Source organism: Petaurus breviceps, unplaced genomic scaffold, assembly GCF_028583685.1.
Source record: "Petaurus breviceps papuanus isolate PSGF00001 unplaced genomic scaffold, PetGlider_PUasm1.0 551, whole genome shotgun sequence".
In the NCBI taxonomy this organism is placed as follows: Eukaryota; Metazoa; Chordata; class Mammalia; order Diprotodontia; family Petauridae; genus Petaurus; species Petaurus breviceps.
This window is the reverse complement of record NW_027186372.1, coordinates 26,887,235-26,906,904: the sequence shown is the minus strand read 5'-3', so window position 1 is coordinate 26,906,904 and position 19,670 is coordinate 26,887,235. Positions and strand designations below refer to the sequence as shown.

Below are 19,670 nucleotides of genomic sequence, written 5' to 3'. Positions count from 1 at the left end.
CAGATATTAGGGAGCCACAGCCAGGATCACACAGGACTTGAATTTTGGATCATAAGACTCTAGGGTCATAGATTTAGAATTAAAGGTCATTGACTTCAACTTTCTTACTTCACAATTAGGGAATCAAGTCACAAAGAGGATAATTACTTCAAAGTTCCACAATAAGGAGCAAAACTGGGATTTGAACTCCATGCAGTCTTCTGACACAGAGTTCAGTACTTTTTTCACTATACTAGAAAAATAAAAACCTTAGAAATACTCTATTTCAGTCTCTTCAGTTAATTTTTTGACTAATTATTTTTTATACATAATCATTTCCCAATATACCATCCCCAATTGGATTCTACCTTGTAAAAAATGAAAAGTTAAGCAAAAGCCACCAAAAATTTACATAATATTTTCTTCCCATACTCCTTCATCTCTCTATAAGGAGGAAGGAATTGTGTTTGATCATTTATCCAAGATCGATTGCAATTGATATGATCTGGGCTACCTTTCAGTGTTGTTTCCATTAACATCATTATTTATACCTTTCTCTTGGTTCTACCTTCTTTGCTCTATATCAGATCAAACAAGTCTTCTGAAGTTTCTCTGAATTCCTCATAATTATTGCTTCTCATGGAATAATTATCTCCATTGTATTCATATATCACATTTTGTTCAGCCATTCCCCAATCTGTGGGCACTCATATTCATTCTGTTGTTTTGTTTTGGTTTTGGGTTGTTTTTTTTTTTTTGCTACCATAAAAAAGATAACCCTCTAATTTTACAGAAGAAGAAGCGGAGACTAAGAGGGAACAAAATATTCATTAGAAATAGGCTCTGAATTCCAATCTTTTCCTTTTTCTACACTTAATTACTCTTTCCATCCCCTTGCTCCTAAGTGTCTCAAGGAGGAAACATCTCTGAAATCAAGTTCCAAACTGGAACCATCTCTTTCCTGACAGGAGAAACCAGCTTCTTGTTACCATGGTGACTGAGTGCACCTGAGGTCTTTTGACAAGTTTACCCCCCACCTGTGCCAGTAGGGGAAAGAGCTATTGAGCAGATCTTTACGGTGATTCAAAACACTTTAGATAGATCCTGTCACATGCTTTATAAGTTCCTGATTGATCGTGTGGAATTAAGTTATTGGGCAAAGAACCAGCTAATGGAAACACATTGATGAAATCATTTTTGAGGGACATTAAATGGAACTTAAAATAAAGCTGAAATGGCTTTATGGATTTTTCACTCAAACTGTTTATGAACATTTATTGCCAGTAAATTACATAGTGTCAAAAGAGGGAATCAGTAGGTATGGTTTTAATAGAAGCCTCTTTGAAATAATAAAAATGAGGATTATTTATTACCTCAGAATAGAGACTGTATGAAATGAGGAAATGCAGCTTATAGGATGGTGGTCAACTGTGGGCTGGACACTGGGAAAAGGTGAAAAAAATAAACATTATAAAGTACTATACCATCTAACTTTCTAAACCACCTTAGCTAAATCATTTTCCTTCTCTGGGCCTTAGTTTTCTCTTCTGTAAATTGAGTGGGTTAGAATAAATGATCTCTTAAGTCCCTTCCAGCTCTGACATTCTTACTTTATTGTTTCAAGGAAACTGATACGTTTTGGTTAGTTTTAAGAAACATGAACATTTTGAAGTCAATGTGAGTCATTTTAAAAGAGATATAATTTGGGATTTAACAAGAAGCGTTATTTAAGTTTATAGAACTGTTTTTTTTTTTATTTCATACTCAATAAAAGGGTCAATGAATGGAAGAGATTACACCCACCCAGAGCAACAGAGGACAAGGTGAGAAATCAATCTTCTGGTGCCTTTTGACAGATTGGCTAAAAAGTTTTCTGTCTCAGAGCCAAGACCCTTAAAGAACCAAGCACAGGCACAGTACAAATAGGAAAATGGAATGCTAGGGGAGGGCCAGGTAAACTGTGATGAATGATTAAAGCAGAGTAGTCAGCCAACTCAGATCATATCTAGAGTATCATGTCCAGTTATTGTTGCTACATCTGAGATCATTCAATGGTCCATCAAATTTTATTAAGCTCCTACCATTTGCCAGCATTGTGCTAAGTGCTAAAGATATAATAAGAGGAAAAGACAGTCCCTGCCCTCAAAGAGCTTACAATCAGATAGTGAAGGCAATGAAAAGATACAGAGCATCTAGACCAGGCCTTCTTAAATTTTTTCCACTGGCAACCCCTTCAGCGTTTCTTAAAATGTGAGTCACAGCCCCAACCCACAGTTTAAGAAGCCCTGATCTAGACCAAGGAATGCTACTCAGATGGTTAATCATTTTGAGATCACTCTATATAAGGAACAGATGAGGGGGGTGGGATTGTTTAACATGAATAAGGGAGAATTTGGGGGATATATTATAGGTAGCTTCAAAAATTTAGAAGGACAATATATGAATAAGAATCCAGACTTTTTCTGCTTGATCTCAGTGGACAGAACTAGGAGCAGTCATGAAAGTGAAAGAATGGTTTGGGCAGTGAGGTGGCTCAGTGGATAGAGCACTGGGCTTGGAGACAGGAGGACCTCAGTTCAGGTTCAGCCTCAGGCACTTACTAGCTGTATGACCCTGGGAAAGTCACCCTTTGCCTCAGTTTTCTCATCTGTAAAATAAGCTAGCAAAGGAAATGGCAAACCCCAAATGAGATCACAAATGATTGAACAACAACAACAAAGATTTAAGGGTGATGTAAAATAAAACTTCCTAACATTTAGAGCTCTCCAAAAGGAGAAAGGACTTCCTCCAGAGGTGGTGGGTTTTCCTGCTAAAGTTTCCTAACAAATATTGAATGAACACTTATTATGGATGTTTAAAGGGATGCTTCAGATTCAGGATGGACTAGGTAGCCTCTACCATCCTCTCCCACCCTGAGATCCTGTAGTCCTTTTTTTAACCAATCAGTCAACAGGCATTTATTAAATGTCTACTGTATACTAGGGAAGGTAGGTGGCACAGTGGATAGTGTGTTGGGTCTCGAGTCAGGTAGACCCAAGTTCAAATTCAGCCTCAGACACTTACTAGCTCTTTGACCCTGAGAAATTCACTTAACCCCATTTGCCTCAGTTCCCTCATCTATAAAATGATCAGGAGAAGGAAATGGCAAACCACTCCAGTATCATTGCCAAGAAAACCCTAGATGGGGTCGTGAAGAGTCAGACACAAAGGAAATGACTGAACATCAATAACAAAGATTTAAGGTTAATGTAAAGAAAAACTGTAACATTTAGAGCTGTCCGTCAAGAGGAGGTGGGTTCCCCTGCTGAAGTCTCCTAACAGATACTGGATGAGCACTTATCATGGACACTCTGAAGGGGATTGGGATGGCCTAGGCAGCTTATGCTATCCTCTTCTCCCCTGAGATCCTGCATTTCCTTGTTTCTTTACATCTCATCGGGGAGCTAAGAGCTCAGATGTTTTTATTCTGTGGAAGAGTCTCATGTCATCATTAGACCCTTGAGGAATATTCACCCAGCACCTCTTAGCCTGATACCCCAAGCACCTGAAACTAGTATGGTTTAGTTGCCCAGAAGTGACTTCCAAGAAGGGACAAGCAGGTTCATCCTTGGGGCAGTCGGTCCTCATCAGTGCTTCCTCTTCCAGCTACCCTTGGGCATCCTCGTGATGCCCAAGTAGCAGCTCCATCACTGGAGCACGTTGGGCCCACAGAAGGGGAGATTCCAGTCATTTGTTGTGTAGTATTGCTGTTTTAGAGACTCATAAAAACCTAATGAGATAGGAAATATAAAATCATGTTCAAAAGACACACTGAAGTGACAGCTAATTAGAAGTGAATTCGAGGCCTTGGTTTTGTTTTATAGTGGAGCAAATGAGTTACTAGGAAGATCAGGATCCCTCGAGAGCAGTCTACGAGGGTAAAACCTGGCACTCCATCGATTGGGTTATCCTCTGATCCATGGGGCTTCACAGGAGGAACCAAGGTGTTCTCTAGCACATTCTCATCAACCATGTACACTGATGTTGCACTAGTGCTGGGGGGATTCTGGGTAAGGTGGAACTCAGTTTCTTCCCTTGGCCATCTTAGGAATTAGCTGATGGGAAATAGCATATAAAAGCTAAATGAGTGATTTTTGCTACCACTCCCCACAATCTCCTTCCCATCATGTTCAGTGGTAAGTTCCTTTACTCCTGCCCTCTCCTATCATCCTGTGGCCCTAACCTTCTTATTGGCAAAGTCATGGAGAAACCCCCCCCCATAGTTTCATCTCAGACTCTTTTCATGATCTTGTATTCAGGAAATCCTATCTCTGAATGATACTGCATTGCTGGCAGCCCCAGTTGCCCCTCATCTCATGCCTAATGCTACAATACACCAGGAGGAAGTCAGCATATTCTCACTGCCAGCTCCTCACCCAAACTCTGCTGTCATCATTTCACTGCTTCTGTTCCTCTGATGTCCAATTTATCCCTGCATTGTAAACAAACATTTATTAAGCACTTGTTTAATAATAATAGCTAACATTTATATATTGCGCTTTAAGGCTTATAAAGTACTTCACAAATATTATTTTTCATCCTCACAACATCCCTAGAAGGTAGGTTTTATTATTATCCCCTTTTTTACAAATACAGAAACAGAGGTAGTCAAGTGCCTTGTCTAGGATTGGAATAGCTCATGTCTAAGGCTTCATTTGAAATCAGGTCTAGTCACTGCACCACCTAGTAACCCCTAAAAGTGCCAGGCACTGTGCTGAACACTAAGAATACAAAGAAAAAGAAAAAGCAGTCTTTCCTGAAAGAGTTCATATTTGCACCTGGGAAACAACATGCAAGCAACTATGTACAGATAAGAAATATATGGAGTAAATGGGAGATAATCCCAGACGAGAAGGCATAGGTATTAGGGCTGGGGAGAAGGGACCAGGAAAGGTGTCTTGCAGAAATTAGGATTTATCACCATTTGCATTTTTTTTGCAGTCATCTGCAGTACTAGATTCCAGATCATTCTCCTTTCTTTCTGATGGAGTTCAATAACTGACTCAAGGTCTCACTATCTGTCCAAGTTCTTGCCATTCTATCCAGAGTCTTCTATGTACTGAGAAAATTGGGATTGTCAGTTCTACCTCCCTTATTTCACACGCTGAAATCCATGGTCATTTCCCTAAGGAAAAAAGTGGTCCTTCTCCTTGCCAAGGCTTCACTTATGCCCTTGATCACATCCCTTTCCTTCTGCTGCAGCTCAGCCTACACTCAGCTCACCCCAGCTTATCTTCTGCCTCTCTACCTATCTCTTGGCTTCTTTCCCACTACCTACAAATGTAATGAGGCCTTCCTCACCCTTAAAAAGCCTTCCTGTAACCCTGCCATCTCCTCACACAATCATCCTATATCTCTATTTCCTTTCATTGCCATCTTGTAGAAAAAAATCAACATCATATGCTGCCTTCATTTCCTTATAATGTATTCACTTCTTGGCAACTTGAAATCCAGCTTCCACATTGATCTCCCTGCCAAAAGCACTCTCCAAGAATGTCACCAATCTTTTTTCTGTCCTTTTCCTTCTAACCTTTTTTTCAGTTTTTGGCACTCTCAGCCACCTCCTCTTCCTGAGAACCACCTTCTCTTCCCTCAACTTTTGTGATGTAACTCTCACCCTTTTGTTTCTCTTCCTACCTCTCTGAGCACTGCTTTTCAGTCTCCCAAAGGTGGATATCACCCTTCTCTTGTCCCCACTGTGTTATTTGATTTCTAAATGAATCCTCTTCCCATGCCCTGCAGGACAATGGCTTCTCCTCATTGAGCCTCTTAACTGTTGGTCTTTCCCAAGGCTCTGATCTCTTCTCTCTATACTCTCTCCCTAGGTTACCTCTTCATCTCCCACGAGTTCAGATGCCCTGTCTAGATAGTTAACTCAGAGACTTACATACATAGTCCTAATCTTTCTCCTCATTTCTAGTTCTCCATCATTAACTACCTACTCATGATCTAGGCACTGTGGCAGCAGTCTATTCCCTCCAAGAGCTTCCAAAGTACCATATTTTCACCACGTAATCATCATGCTTTGTTTTTTCAGTCCAAAAATTGGTGTAAACCTTTCATCAGGTAATCATCACATGGTATAATTCTGTTTGTCACACAGCTTAAAAGGTAAACAGAGCAGCGATATATTCACTAGTGGCATACGGATACACATTTATCTCTAGAGCACTGCAAGCCTAGAATTCTCAACGTACTTAGGCACATTGCCAGTGTTCAATTTTAACATCTATTCACAAGTATTCTGTGCATCCTAATCTTGCACCAAAGACAGTTTAGTAATAAATGATTTTTAAGTAATACTGGCATATTTTTTAAAAAGCTTTACATAATAACTGCACACCACTTTTTTGAAAAATAAATTGGTATAAAATATGTGACGATTATGTGGTGAAATATTGTAATTGTCAGACAATAACATTAGTATGGGTTAGTTCATACTAAGTACTCAATAAGTGTTAATGACATGAAATCAGGTAGGCATCTGGAAAAGGAGGAAGAGATTGGTATGAGCTTGGGACAAAGAGGAAAAGGGCAGCAAAGACACTACTGACAAAGACAAACTTAAGCTAGGAAATAAGAATAGCTGTAAGAAAATGCAGAAAGCTTTTCTGGGCCCCTGCACTTCAGGGCATGGATTCTACCCAAGATTATAAGCCTGGATTCTCAAAACCCCATTGCTGGGGGGAGGTGGCACAAGGGGAAGAAGATTAGCAAACATCAATATATAAAATGCATAATATTTAGTTTTCCCATTCTACCTTGCAGTGAAGGGGCGACATGGGGCTGAACAGGCACACATTATTTATCATTAGTCATTTACCGAAGTCCTTTTCTACTTATCTGCTACTGCCTCAGTTTCTTTATCGGTCAAAAGGACATTATCACCTCTGCCCTATGTGGCTGACAGGGCTATTGTCAGAAGAAAGTGATGATAGGTTGAAAAGCACTTGAAAAAGGTAAAAATGCTACACAGCAAGGTGTTATTACCAACATCATCATTACTGGGTATTTTTCTCTATATATGTTTTAAGCGACCTTGAAAAATAATACGACCCGTAGCCACAGGGGACCCAATGCAGGAGAGATGTTTATCTTGTACTCTAACAAAGGAACCAGACCTGGAAAAGAAGGAGGCCTGTGAGCTGGGGCCAAAGGAGGCAACTTTCCTCACGGTGCCTGAGAAACTCATTCCTCTTCTTAATCCCCACCTACACCCAATGAAAGAGGAGAATCAGGCCGCATATGTGAAATGGCTTTTTATGGGAAAGAATATACACTGTTTTTTAGCCAAGTGATTTCAGAAATTTGTTTGTAATTTTTAAGAAATCGTTGAAAAAATTTACCGTTTCCCTACCCTCACTATGCCAAAGACAACTTTGCTTATGCTTGTAAGAATACAAAAAAGAAAGTTGTTACCTCTGCCCTCAAGTAGTTCACCATTTAAATATTCAAAAAGCATGAGATTAGCATAGAAATCATGTATCTAGAGGAAGACAGGCCCTCAGACGCCATTGAGATCAGTTGCCTTATTTTATGGAAGAAGGAACCAAGATCCAGGGAGGGTGAGTGACTTTGCTTAAGGTCACACAAATACTAAGTGTCAGAGACAGGATTTGAATCCAGGACTTCAGACTTCAAAGTCAATGCTTTATATCAATAGTCTAAGGCTACAGAACCATCTTCTACATATAGCTTTGTTAATAATACAAATGCTTAGGAGTTCTAGGTATGGGAGCAAAGGGAAGAATATTAGGCCAGTTTAAACCAAAGAGCATTTCATGGAGCAGTGAATTTGAATTTTTGTTTCCGGGGAGAGGGCATGGATTGGATTATCAGTTGATGAGGAATTATAACTGACTCTACTTTTCTGAGGTTTTTAAAGGATTCCTTTCCTCATAGGTAAGGGACGGTTTAAGGTTGAATATCAAAGTGTCTAAGTCCCCAGATTAAGACAGAGGGACCACTGGCAATTTTTTTTAATAATGATTCAATAAATTGATGTTTTTTTTAAACCAGTCAAAACTTCTTTCCTTTATTTACGTGTTCCTTCCCAATGCCAAATCAGAATCAAAGGCATAAATCCCTGTGGCACAAAAGTCATGAAATCAATTCATTTTCCTAGAAGCATCAGTTTTTGCCTATAAGCCAGGATTTGAAATCGTGATGGTGAGTGGGAACAATCAACCCATTCTAAGGCTAAAAAGAAACTTTGGAAATTTAAACACGTGCATAAATGCTAAACACAGCAGAATTCATTTTATTGCTGCCTCCAGCCATACTACTACTAGGGCAGCTAGGTGACACAGTGGATAGAATGCCAAGTCTGGAATCAGCAAGACTCCTATTCCTGAATTCAAATATGATCTCAGACACTTATTAGCTGTGTGACCCTGGACAAGTCACTTAATCCTGTTTGCCTCAGTTTCCTCATCTGTAAAATGAGGTAGAGAAGGAAATAGCAAAACATGACAGGATCTCTGCCAAAAAGGCATACCCAAAGGGGGTAACAAAGAGTAGAACATGACTAAAAATGACACAACACACTTCACTCCAGCACTACGGTGGTACGTGCTTATTTTGATAAGTTAAGGGTACTGTCTTGACTAATTGGAAAGCAGACATCCATTGCGATTGATAGTGATAAACTTAAACTTAAATGATTTGGAAACAATTCAGAGTGGACCAATCAGATAATAGCAACCTTCATGGACAGTGAGGTGCAGCTGTTGCTGACAACTTGTAAAGATAAAAGCTGACGGTAAAGTCAAGAGCTAAATATTGAGATTGGGCCAAGGGATTGATGTTAATACCCAAAGTATAAAGCTTTGAACGGTAAGTGATTCTTTATGAATTTTAAAGGGGAAAAAAAACCCTCTTTCCGAGGCTAGTAAGTCAAATTTTACTTAACCCTAGAGGGATCGGAATTTTAAAAAACCTCAAAGGACCAAACTATGGCAACTGACACAATGCATTTGCACATATAAGAGATAGAAGGATGAAAATTTTATTTCAAAATAAAATTGCAATATCAGCTGATATTTATTTGTATTTAAAGTCCACTCCGCAGATAGGTAAAATTATAATAAATTATGAAAAGTTAGAAAAAATAGAAAAACATCTTATGTCAATGAATGTGCCCAGGGGCATCTCTTTACCTAGATCATGCTGAAAAACTCCAGTCGTGCTGTAACCATGACAGGCCTTTACTTACCCACCCCCACCACCATCTTCCTCAGCACTGATTAGCTGCAGCTGTCCTTATCTGATTTGTGACTTAAAATATACCAACAGGACTCTAACAGCTCAGTTTGCAAAACATTTCTAGACCCCAATCTTATCAGCTATTGATGAGGGGCCAGAGCCTGACTCTACTGTTTCCAAGTATTATTTTTAAACTAAGATGCGATTTGTTCTTTGGACAATTTTCACTGATACTAGTAGGAAAAAAGGCAAATAAATAGATAAATAAAAGAGTGAATAAGATAAGAGTCTATCACAAAAAAAAAGGAAGAAAAAAAAAACTTTTTTCAAAGTCGCCTCATAGTCACAAGCAAAAGAAATGACCTATCCAAGGTTATACCTCTATTCAGTGGTTAGCTGGGTGAGACTAGAGCCAAGACCTTCTGATTCCCAACTCAGGCTTCTTTCAACTATATCTTATTGATATGAGGAGAAAGTGGGGCAAGTGGATTGCGTAGAGGGGTGATGGAAGTTTAAATATACATTTTAAGCTCTGGTCAGTACTGCTATCTACATGTACTCATGACTTAAGTCCTTCATTAATATGATTTCCTGATGTCTCACCATGGCATGGAGGCAACCTTGGGCTCTTGAAGATTATGCCGGCAAAGTACTAAAGTCTAGCAGGTCCTCCCCAAGATGGAAAAAGCTTATCACCAGCAAGTTGGCTCCCAGGGGATGGCTCTTTAAAACACAGCAACTCACAAAATTGCTCAGGTTTAGCAGGCTTGCAGTCTGCATCCATGGGAAGAACAAATTAATAGATAAAGACATGGGTATTCAAAGTATGATTTAATTATTTTTCTCTAAACATTCCACAGGGCAGTTAGGTGACACAGCTGATAGAGCTCTAGGCCTGGAGTCAGGAGGACCTGAGTTCAAATGTGACCTCAGACACTTCCTGGCTGTGTGACCCTGGGCAAGTCACTCAACCCTGTTTGCCTCAGTTCCTCATCTGTAAAATGAACTGGAGAAGGAAATGGAAAATCATTCTTGTATCTCTGCCAAGAGAACCCCAAATGGGGTGGAGGAGAGTTGAACAAAACTTGACATTCTACAGGCATTTATTTTTTATGACAAAGAAAGTCAAATGATATGTACCAGCCCCCCTACTAACAGCATTTTGTTTTCTGTCTTGTTATTTCAGGAGCAGAAGGCACAGTGTTCCCTAAATCTATAGAAACACCTAATGTGAGAGCAGAACCCTTCAAGGAACTAAGGTAATCTTTGCAATCTAGTTTGTACCTATGCACATAATCAACAAGTCCTTGCAATTAGATGATCTAAGTTGTATTTTTTTTCCGGCTGACAACTGATTTTCCAGCTGAGTTTCCTTTTGAATGCAAATATCAAAGAGTGAATAGAAATGTCATAGAGGAAATGTCATAGAATGGGGCAGGAGGAACAAATAGAAAATGGTAATTAGGAGCAATATCTCAATAATCAAGAGCCCAGGAGAAATGAAGTCCTGGTTAAAGAACAGAGGGTGATAGAATAATAAATTTAGAGCTGGATGGGCCCTTAGAGGTCATCTAAGAGTCATCTTAAAGAGTTCAATAACCTCGTTTTCCAGATGAGAAAACAGAAATCTGAAGACGTTGAATGACTTGCCCAAAGGTTAGTAGCATAGTTGAGATTTGAACCCAGGTCGTCCGATCAAAACCAACAGTCTTGGAAATGAGATACATAGGAAATCTTTGGTTAGGTAATAACTCATTCTTTTATGACTGAGATAGCCTCAAGACTATGGGGATGACACCAAGGGCCATAACAGTGATAAAATTAACCTTTTGTAGAGAAAAAAATATCATTCCGCATCCAGGTAACAGCATTTGGCTGGACATAAGAGGGGCTGTCAAATTGCCTACTTTCCCTGAAACACTCCGTTTCCACATAGTAGAACTGTAAGACCTCTTTGTTTTAAAATATAAACAGAGGAACCTCAATATGTAAAGGGGATAAACATGGAGAGAATATTTTTCAAAAGACTGCAAATAAATTAATCTAATAGAAGCAGCTTCACTACAGTGTTCACTCAAGAGATGCCCATGCCCCATTCAGGGAAAATTGGATCTCCTCATCTCTGAAGAGGTAATTTTAACTAAAGCTAATCAGAAAACACCTTAAGTATCATACATACCAGATGAGGTGTACCTATAATATCATTTCATTAGTGGAAGGCAACCACACACAAATCTATTTGCATTGTACAAGGCAGACCTAGCCTTCCAAGGAGCAATTTAAATGTAACATGCCCACTAATGTGGCAGCGGTCATGTTGGAAAATAATAATATGATAATTCCCAGCAAATTAAGGTTTTCTTTGTGCTGTGTTTCCCAAAACAGAAAGGTGTTTTCGGTGTTTGGTGTGAATTACAAAAATTGCAACTGAAAAAATCCCTAGTGTTCATAAATATTTACAGGCCAGGAATGTAAATGTATTGAACTAAAGCAGGAACATAATTGGTGGGCAATGAGAGTCCTTTATTTAGGAAGGTCTCTGGCATGGGGAGCTATTGCTTCAGAATTACACAGTACAATATAAAGAAAGCTGTATTGGTTTTTAATGAGGTCATTTTCAGCATGGTAAAGGGATGTGGCCAGATCTCTTCTCCCTCTCCCAAGAAAAGTCGCTGGAAAAAGGATCTTGGGCAGAAACTGTGGTCAGGAAGACTCTAATGAAGCCTTAAAGCATACCAAGTTAATGCCATGATAGCCCATGCCAGTGAAATGGGATTCTTGGAGCCAGAAGTAAAGCATAACCTGATCTTCATTCTTTAATTCAGTCTTCCTTAGGACTGGGTAGGATGTTTGTCCCTAAAACATATTGAGTTCTCTAAAGAAAGGCCCTTTCTAAGGAAATCAGACTAGAAGGCTCAAGGAATGAAGGGAGAGGAGAAGGGCTCTGGATAACAATTACTAACAGAAAATTTCTATACATTTTATGTATTTGATATGGTACATGTGTTCTTGTGTGATTGTTTCAGTCGTGTTCAACTTTTTATGACCACATTTGGGATTTTCTTGGCAAAGATACTAGAGTTCTTTGCCATTTCCTTCTCCAACTCATTTTACAAATGAGGAAACTGATGCAAACAGGGTTGAGTAACTTGCCCAGGGTCACACAGCTACTAAGTGTCTGAGGTCAGATTTGAATTCAAGAAGATAGAGTCTTCTTCACTCCAGGTCTGGAACTCGATCCAAAGCACCACCTAAGTGCCCAGATAGTATGTGTGTATATGTGTGCATATACATATATGCACATATATGTATATATTCATACACATGTATGCATATGTATATATTTACAAATCCTAGAAAATATACTTCTTTGATTTTGAAAGTAGAGCATTCTGAAGATGACTGAAAAAACTTTTGGCCATTCAGAACTTGGTTTTCCATGAACCAAGACTTATATTTATAAGAAACAAGGTTGAAGCTGTTCTAATCCTGACTTATAAACTAGAAGTGACCTTTTTAAAAAAAATTCTCCATCGTGCGATTTTCCTGTGTCTGGCCCATCCCCTACAAGTCAGTGTACACTGACTTAAGATTCTTGTTAATTGAGAAATATTTTCGTCATTCACAGGAGTTTCCTACTTCAAGGGCTGAAGGACAAGAAATAGATATTGATTCGCCTCTTGGAAAGTGCTAGGTCCTGAACCTGTGATCTCATTAGTAGAGGGAACACCCAGAGAGGAAATTCTTCCTTTGCTACCCATATAGATCAGCAATGGCTCTGAAGCTTTTCATCTTAAAAAAGGTGCCAAAGGAACTGATTGGTTAAGTAACTATTCCCCAAGATTTACATAGCCAATATGTGTCATAAGATGAATTTTAACCAAGGTGTTCATAACTCCAGGGCCAGCATTCTTTCTAACACATCACACTGCCTTGCAATGTAATGCTAAATCCCTTCTTGTATCAAGAAGTCCTGGTAGGTTCAATAAAATCATAGACATAGAGGTGAAAGACATCTTAACAGTCGCTGGGTCCAACCATCTCATTTTACAGATGAAGAAACTGAGGCCCAGGGAGCTTGAATTACCTGCCTGGGGTCACACAGGTAATGAAAGTCTGGGATAGGGATGAAACATAGATCTTGAGTCAGGAATGAGCCACATTCCCTTGCAATGTAATGATAAATACCATCTTATCTTAGTCGTGCCTAGTAAATGCAGTCTGTTCACATCAAAGATTGAGCCAGGAGGTAGATTATATCTACATGGCAATTTAATGCCTTTGTAGGATCATAGATTTTAGAGCTAGAACTAGCTAAATGTGAGGGGCAGCTAGTTGGCATAGTGGGTAAAGCACCTGACCTAGACTTAAGAAGACCTGAGTTTGAATTTGGCCTCAGACACTAGCTATGTGACCATGTGTAGCACCAACACAATATTCACAGTGCCAACAGCAACTGTAAAGATGCTGGCATAGTTCTCAATCACAAAATATAAAAGACTCTTCATATAGAAGACAGAAGCAAAACATTCATTCAGACACCAGAAAGCTAAATCCCCAAACCAGAAAGCCGGATCCATTATAGCAACATAGAAGTTAATACACCACAATGCAGCAGAGAGCCACACCATCCTTTAGCCTACCCACAAACAACACACACAAGTCTAGCTGTCTGCCTGGGTATGTCCTCTCCTCCCTCTAACTCTAACTGCTCTGACTCCCAGCTTCCTGTGGGCTCTGCTCCACCCTTCAGCAAACTCCTCGCACCATATGCTCCATGTGATTATATTCAGCCTGTTAGGGGGCAGGGAGAATCTTCAAATCAGGGAAGGTCTTCAAATTCCCTTAGGCTTATTAAGGAGCAGGGAAGATCTTCAAATTCCCATTACCATTACACTGTGGGCAAGTCACTTAACCCGGTTCATCTCAATTTCATCATCTGGAAATGAACTGGTGAAGAAAATGGCAAACCACTCTGGTATCTCGGCCAAGAAAACTCCAGATGGGGTCACAAAGAGTAGGATATGACTGAATGACTAAACAACAACAACAAAGCTAAATATATTCCATTTCAACTGTAGATTTATAACTAGACTTTCAAGGTCATTTTACAAATGAGGAAAGTGAAGCCTAGAAAAATGAATTCTCTAACGTCACATGGGCAGTAAGTGTTAGAACTCTGTTTTGAACTCAGGTCTCATAATGCCAAATCCAGTGATAGACTATATTGCTTCTTCATCTTAACTTCAAGTTCTAAGTTCTTTGCTTTGGAATTATTTCTGAGGGAAGCTCTGAATTAGAATCTGCCTTTAAAAATAGAAATTCTATTGCTCTCTATATTAGGTTCTTTTTTTTTTCAACCCTAGCACATTAACTAGCAAAATCTGACCCCTACAGATGTATCCATGCTAGTATTTTAATACTGTCACAATTCCATTGCACTATTGATTAGCTTTAACCTTGCATATTGAGTGAAGGGAGAATAAACTGGCAGAATAACAGCCTCAATTTGTGGCATCATAGAACTGAAATTCATTTGACTGGGAAGATGCCTGAACAATCTATATCTTGTCCCTGAATTGGCATAAACAGCCAAGACAGCTACACTATTCAGAGAGATTCTGCTGAAGGAGACAGAATGGTGTAATATCATGAACAATGGAGAAGAAATCCAGAGACTAATATTCTAGTCTGGGTCATGCCACCAGCTAGTCGGGGACCTTGGGAAAGTTAACATCTCCTTCCTTTCTCTGGGCTTGTTTCCAGTGAGAGCTTTGGACTAGATGATCTCTGAGGACCTTTCTAGTTCAAACATTCTAGGATTATATGCTAGTTGCATTCTATATGCAGTTTAAACCAAAATGACTCACAATCTTTCAAGATTTTTGTGGATTTTTTTTAACATTGTCCAGACCTGTGAGTTTACTGGTATTGGACACTATGCCTTTCACCAATACTTACTCAGAGTCACAGAGCCAGTATGTCAGAGATGGACAGTCAGTCCAGATCTTCTTTATTCTGAGGCAGCTAGGTGGCACAGTGGATAGAGTTCTGGGCCTGAAGTCAGGAAAACCTGAGTTCAAATTCAACCTTAGATTCTAACTAGCTGTGTGACTCTGAGCAAGTGACTTAACCTCTGTCTGCCTCTGTTTCTTCAACTGTAAAATAAGGATAATAATAGTACCCACCTTATAGGATTATTGTGAAGTTCAAATGAGATATTTGTAAAACTCTTTTTTTTTTGCTTTTTGGAGGGCAGTTGGGGGTGAAGACTTGCCCAAAGACACACGGCTAATTTTTGTGTTAAGTGTCTAAGTCCGGATTTGAATTCAGGTCCTCCTGACTCCAGGGCTGGTGCTCTATTCACTAAGCCACCTAGCCGCCCCAAGACTCTTGTTCTTAACAACATGTTTGGTATATATGGCATTGTAGGCACTTAATAAATGCATGTTTCCTTCCTCTGGCTTTCTACCCACTACAACATGCTATCTAACAATGACAACAGCTATAGCATTTATATAGCCTTTAAGGTTTGCAAATCATTTTGCATATATCTCATTTGATCCTCATAACAACCCTGTAATGTAGATCCTATTATTATCCCCCTTTTACAGATAAAGAAAATGAGGCCAAGAAAGATCAAGTGATTTGCTCAGGGTCACACAGCTAGTAAGCATCTAAGGCCAAATTTGAATCAGGTCTGCCTGACTTCAAGCTCAGCTCTCTATTCACTATGTTGAAATAAGTGTGGAAAAAATATATCCAACAGAAATATGGTAAGATATGAAATATAGCAAGCACAGTATCCCTCAGTCAGAGGCAATAAGTCTAAATTTGGGAGGAGACAGGAGAGAGTTCCCATTTCACCCTCTGGATAGTTTTGGCCTATACATGGTATTTGTTATTATGGAAAAGGTTAACAGATTAAAGAACCACATCCAGGTTTTGTTCACTGATAAGTTTCTCACACCACTATCTTTCCCCTGTCTTTTTTCCAATATCTGTAGGTCCTTCCCTTGGTCAAATAGCAATCACAACAAGGAAGACATTAACTTGCCCTCTCTCCTTCCAAGGGCTTCCCTCTTGGCTAAACTTGTGTTTCCTTGTTTCATCAAAACTCAATCTTGTTTGCTGGCATGTGTGGGGATTTTTTATTTATTTTATTTTAATGAGAGTCATTATTTGAGAGAGTTTAAGGCCTCTGGCATTTCATCTTGGAGTAGCCATGTTTACTGCCTTCCTAGGCCGTAAGTTAAAAGAATTGGTCCTGTTCTGGTCTGCGATAGCTTGGGTTCATTGCTCTCCGTTTCAGATTTACTGTATCAGTAATCTTCCTTAAGATGTTTACAAATAAATTCAGAGTTGACTTTAAAAATAAAAACTGCTGCATCTCCCTAGATAAGTAGCTTAGTATGCAAAAGCCTACACCCATCATTCTCCCTATGAGATGTTTATTAACATTCCCCATATGTGGAATTATTCTAAACTAATGATGACATGTTATTCCAAATTAATGAAGAAGGAGACTGGGCTTGTTTTCCCTCACTAACTAGGCTGTACACAAGCACTTACCTTGAATAACAAGTAAATGCTAATAAAATGCAAACTCTTAAAGGTGAATATATGGGGCAGCTAGATGGTGCAGTGGGTAGGGTGCTGGGTCTGAAATCAGAAAGACTCCTCTTCCTGTGTTCAAATCTGGCCTCAGACATTATGTAGCTGGGTAACCCTGGATAAGCCCCTTAACTCTGTTTGCCTCAGTTTCCTCATCTGTAAAATAAGTTCTAGTACCTTTACCAAAAGAAATATTCCTGACCCTTAATAGTCATTGATCCTAAACAAAGAAATGGACCACTTAATTCATAATCTATAGTAGTCTTTAGAGAGTTGGTAAGTGTCACAGAGGATAGAGCACTGGGCCCAGAGTCAGAAAGAATGGAGTTCAAATTTGACCTCAGACTCTTACCAACTGTGTGACCCTGGGCAAGTCACTTAACCCCTGCCTGCATAAAACTAGAGAAGGAAATGTCAAACCACTCCAGAATCTTTGCCAAGAAAACCACATTATCATTGCTGTTCAGTCATTTTCAGTCATGTTCTTCATGACCCCATTTCGGTTTTTCTTGGAAAAGACACTGGAGTGGTTTGCCATTTTCTTCTCCTGCTCATTTTCCAGATGAGGTAACTGAGGCAAACAGGGTTAAGTGACCTACCCAGAGTCACATGCTAGTAAGTGTGAGACCAGATTTGATAAGTCTTCCTTATTTCAGGTCCTAACTGCCAGGAAACCCCATGGGTGGTATTAAAATGTTAAAAGACACCACTTTGGAAGATGAGCCCATCAGGTCAAAAGGGCCTGGTATGCTATGGTAGAATGGGTCACAAAGAGTCAGGAACTACTGAATGACAAATAGCCATAAGTATCCAGAGTCAGATTTTTGAGGATTTGGTTTTAAGATTTACCTGTATTGTCCCTGCTAATTACTAAGAAACCTGGAAATGGAATATCCAGCAGACAAGCCCCAAGCCTTTATTGGTCTAGCACATTGCCACTCTCTCAGTTACAATGAATAAAGTAATTATTTTACCACTTCAATTATTTAATAACATCAATTCCCTCAGAACAAACCAAGAAATAAGGAGGGAGACTAAACAAACAAACAAAGCAGCTTTTGAGCATCTAAAAGTCCATGAACTAATGCTTATGTACAATATTTGTAGGGAAAAAAAATCCAGACCCCCATTCAAAGCCATTTTGCTCTTTCTTTACAAATGGTTCTGATGGGGGTGATTAGGTGGCGCAATTGAATAGAGCACTGGCCCTGGAGTCAGGAGGACCTGAGTTCAAAACCGACCTCAGACACTTAACATGCACCAAAAAAAAAAAAAAAATAGCCGTGAGACCTTGGGCAAGTCACTTAACCCCAATTGCCTTCCCCCCCCCAAAAAAGCAAAAAAAAATGGTTCTGATAAGGTTGATTATCTGGTTTCCAGCTCACAAATTAGAAAATGCATATCAGGCACAGCTAGGTGGTGCAGTGGATAGGGTACTGGTCCTAAAGTCAAGAGGACCTGAGTTCAAATTCAGCCTCAGACTGTATAACCCTGTATAACATCAGCTGTATAACCCTGGGCACTTAACCCTGATGACCTCGGTTAAAGATGGTGTATATCCGAAGGAGAAGTAATCACACTGACAAAATCAAGAAGCAATAGGATTTTTCTGTGTAAAATAGAGCTTCAAGGGGTGGGGGAACCCTTAAAAGCAAATTCTAACTGTGTTTTAATTCAGTTCAATGAGTACGTATTGGATACCTTCCCACTGTGTGTAAGACACTACCTTCAGAAACAAAGCACTTAAGTAATAAAGCCAAGAAACAGTGTTTCAGAAGTGAGGAAGTAAGGTAAAATGGAAAGAAAAAAATGAAAAACAAAAACAAAATGGTTTTCACATTAGAGAGCCTGGGTTTGAGTTCCATCTCTGCCTCTGGTTACTTGTGTGATCTCAGACAGGATATTTGATATCTATGGGTCTGTTTCCACATCTATAAAATGAGGAAGATGTTTAGATAAATTTTAAAAACCCTTCTAGTCCTAAACATATGATCCCATAAGGAAGAAAATAAGTCATTTCATGGTGATATATTTAGTTATCTCAGGAAAGATGATGGACCCACATGATCTCTATGTTCACAAAATTCCAACTTACTAGCCTTTGGGGCAAACCTTATCCCTACTCTGAGTCTCAGCTTCCTCATCTTAAAAAAGAGGGGCTTATACCACATTTTCCTTTAGGTTCATTCCAGCCTTCGCTAAAATGTGGAGGATTTACTATACAAAAATAAAAACACCTATTCTCCACCTTTACTCACCCCTACACCCAATCTCCTTAACACAAAGATATCTACTTAGTGTTGGTTTGTATTCTGGTAAATTTTTGTTTTTGAATCTAAATTTCTTTCTTGATATAAAGATGCCTTTTTATGTGTATAGAAAATCTTACTTAATTCTATTCTTCATGGATATTGGCTTCCAGCCAGTCTTGTTTTATTCCAATTATAACCTTTTCAAAACAAAGAATAATGGGAGATTAGAGGTACATGATGACAGCACTCTTTACCCGAGACAGATATGGAATCAGAAGTGAATTCAACAAACAATAAACCAAATGTCATCATAATTTTTCTTTTGATCAGTAATTGTCTTTGGTTGGTTAAAGTTTAATGCTAATGGGGTTCTAAGGTTAGATCCCAGGTGATTAGTGGATGTTGCCCAATTTTATCATAGATTCTAGTCATAAAATGCCATGATTAGAAGTGAGATCAGGGTCCATGTACTTCCCTTGACAATATCCCCAGAAATTGGTCATCTAACCTTTCAAAGGCTTCAAGGGACAGTTTTCTCAGTGCCTTCCAGCATTACTCATTCTGTTTGGGGACAGTTGAGAT

General features: G+C 39.2%; 1 protein-coding gene across 3 annotated transcripts in view; it reads left to right on the top strand.

Annotated features, from left to right (window-relative positions):
• SGCD (sarcoglycan delta) overlaps positions 1 to 19,670 on the top strand; it is a 562,593-nt gene that overhangs the window by 444,116 nt on the left and 98,807 nt on the right. For all 3 annotated transcript variants that reach the window (XM_069102511.1, XM_069102512.1, XM_069102510.1), the window contains one exon: positions 10,409 to 10,481. In XM_069102511.1, coding sequence (XP_068958612.1) covers positions 10,409 to 10,481 — 73 coding nt within the window. The remainder of the gene's footprint in view (positions 1 to 10,408; positions 10,482 to 19,670) is intronic.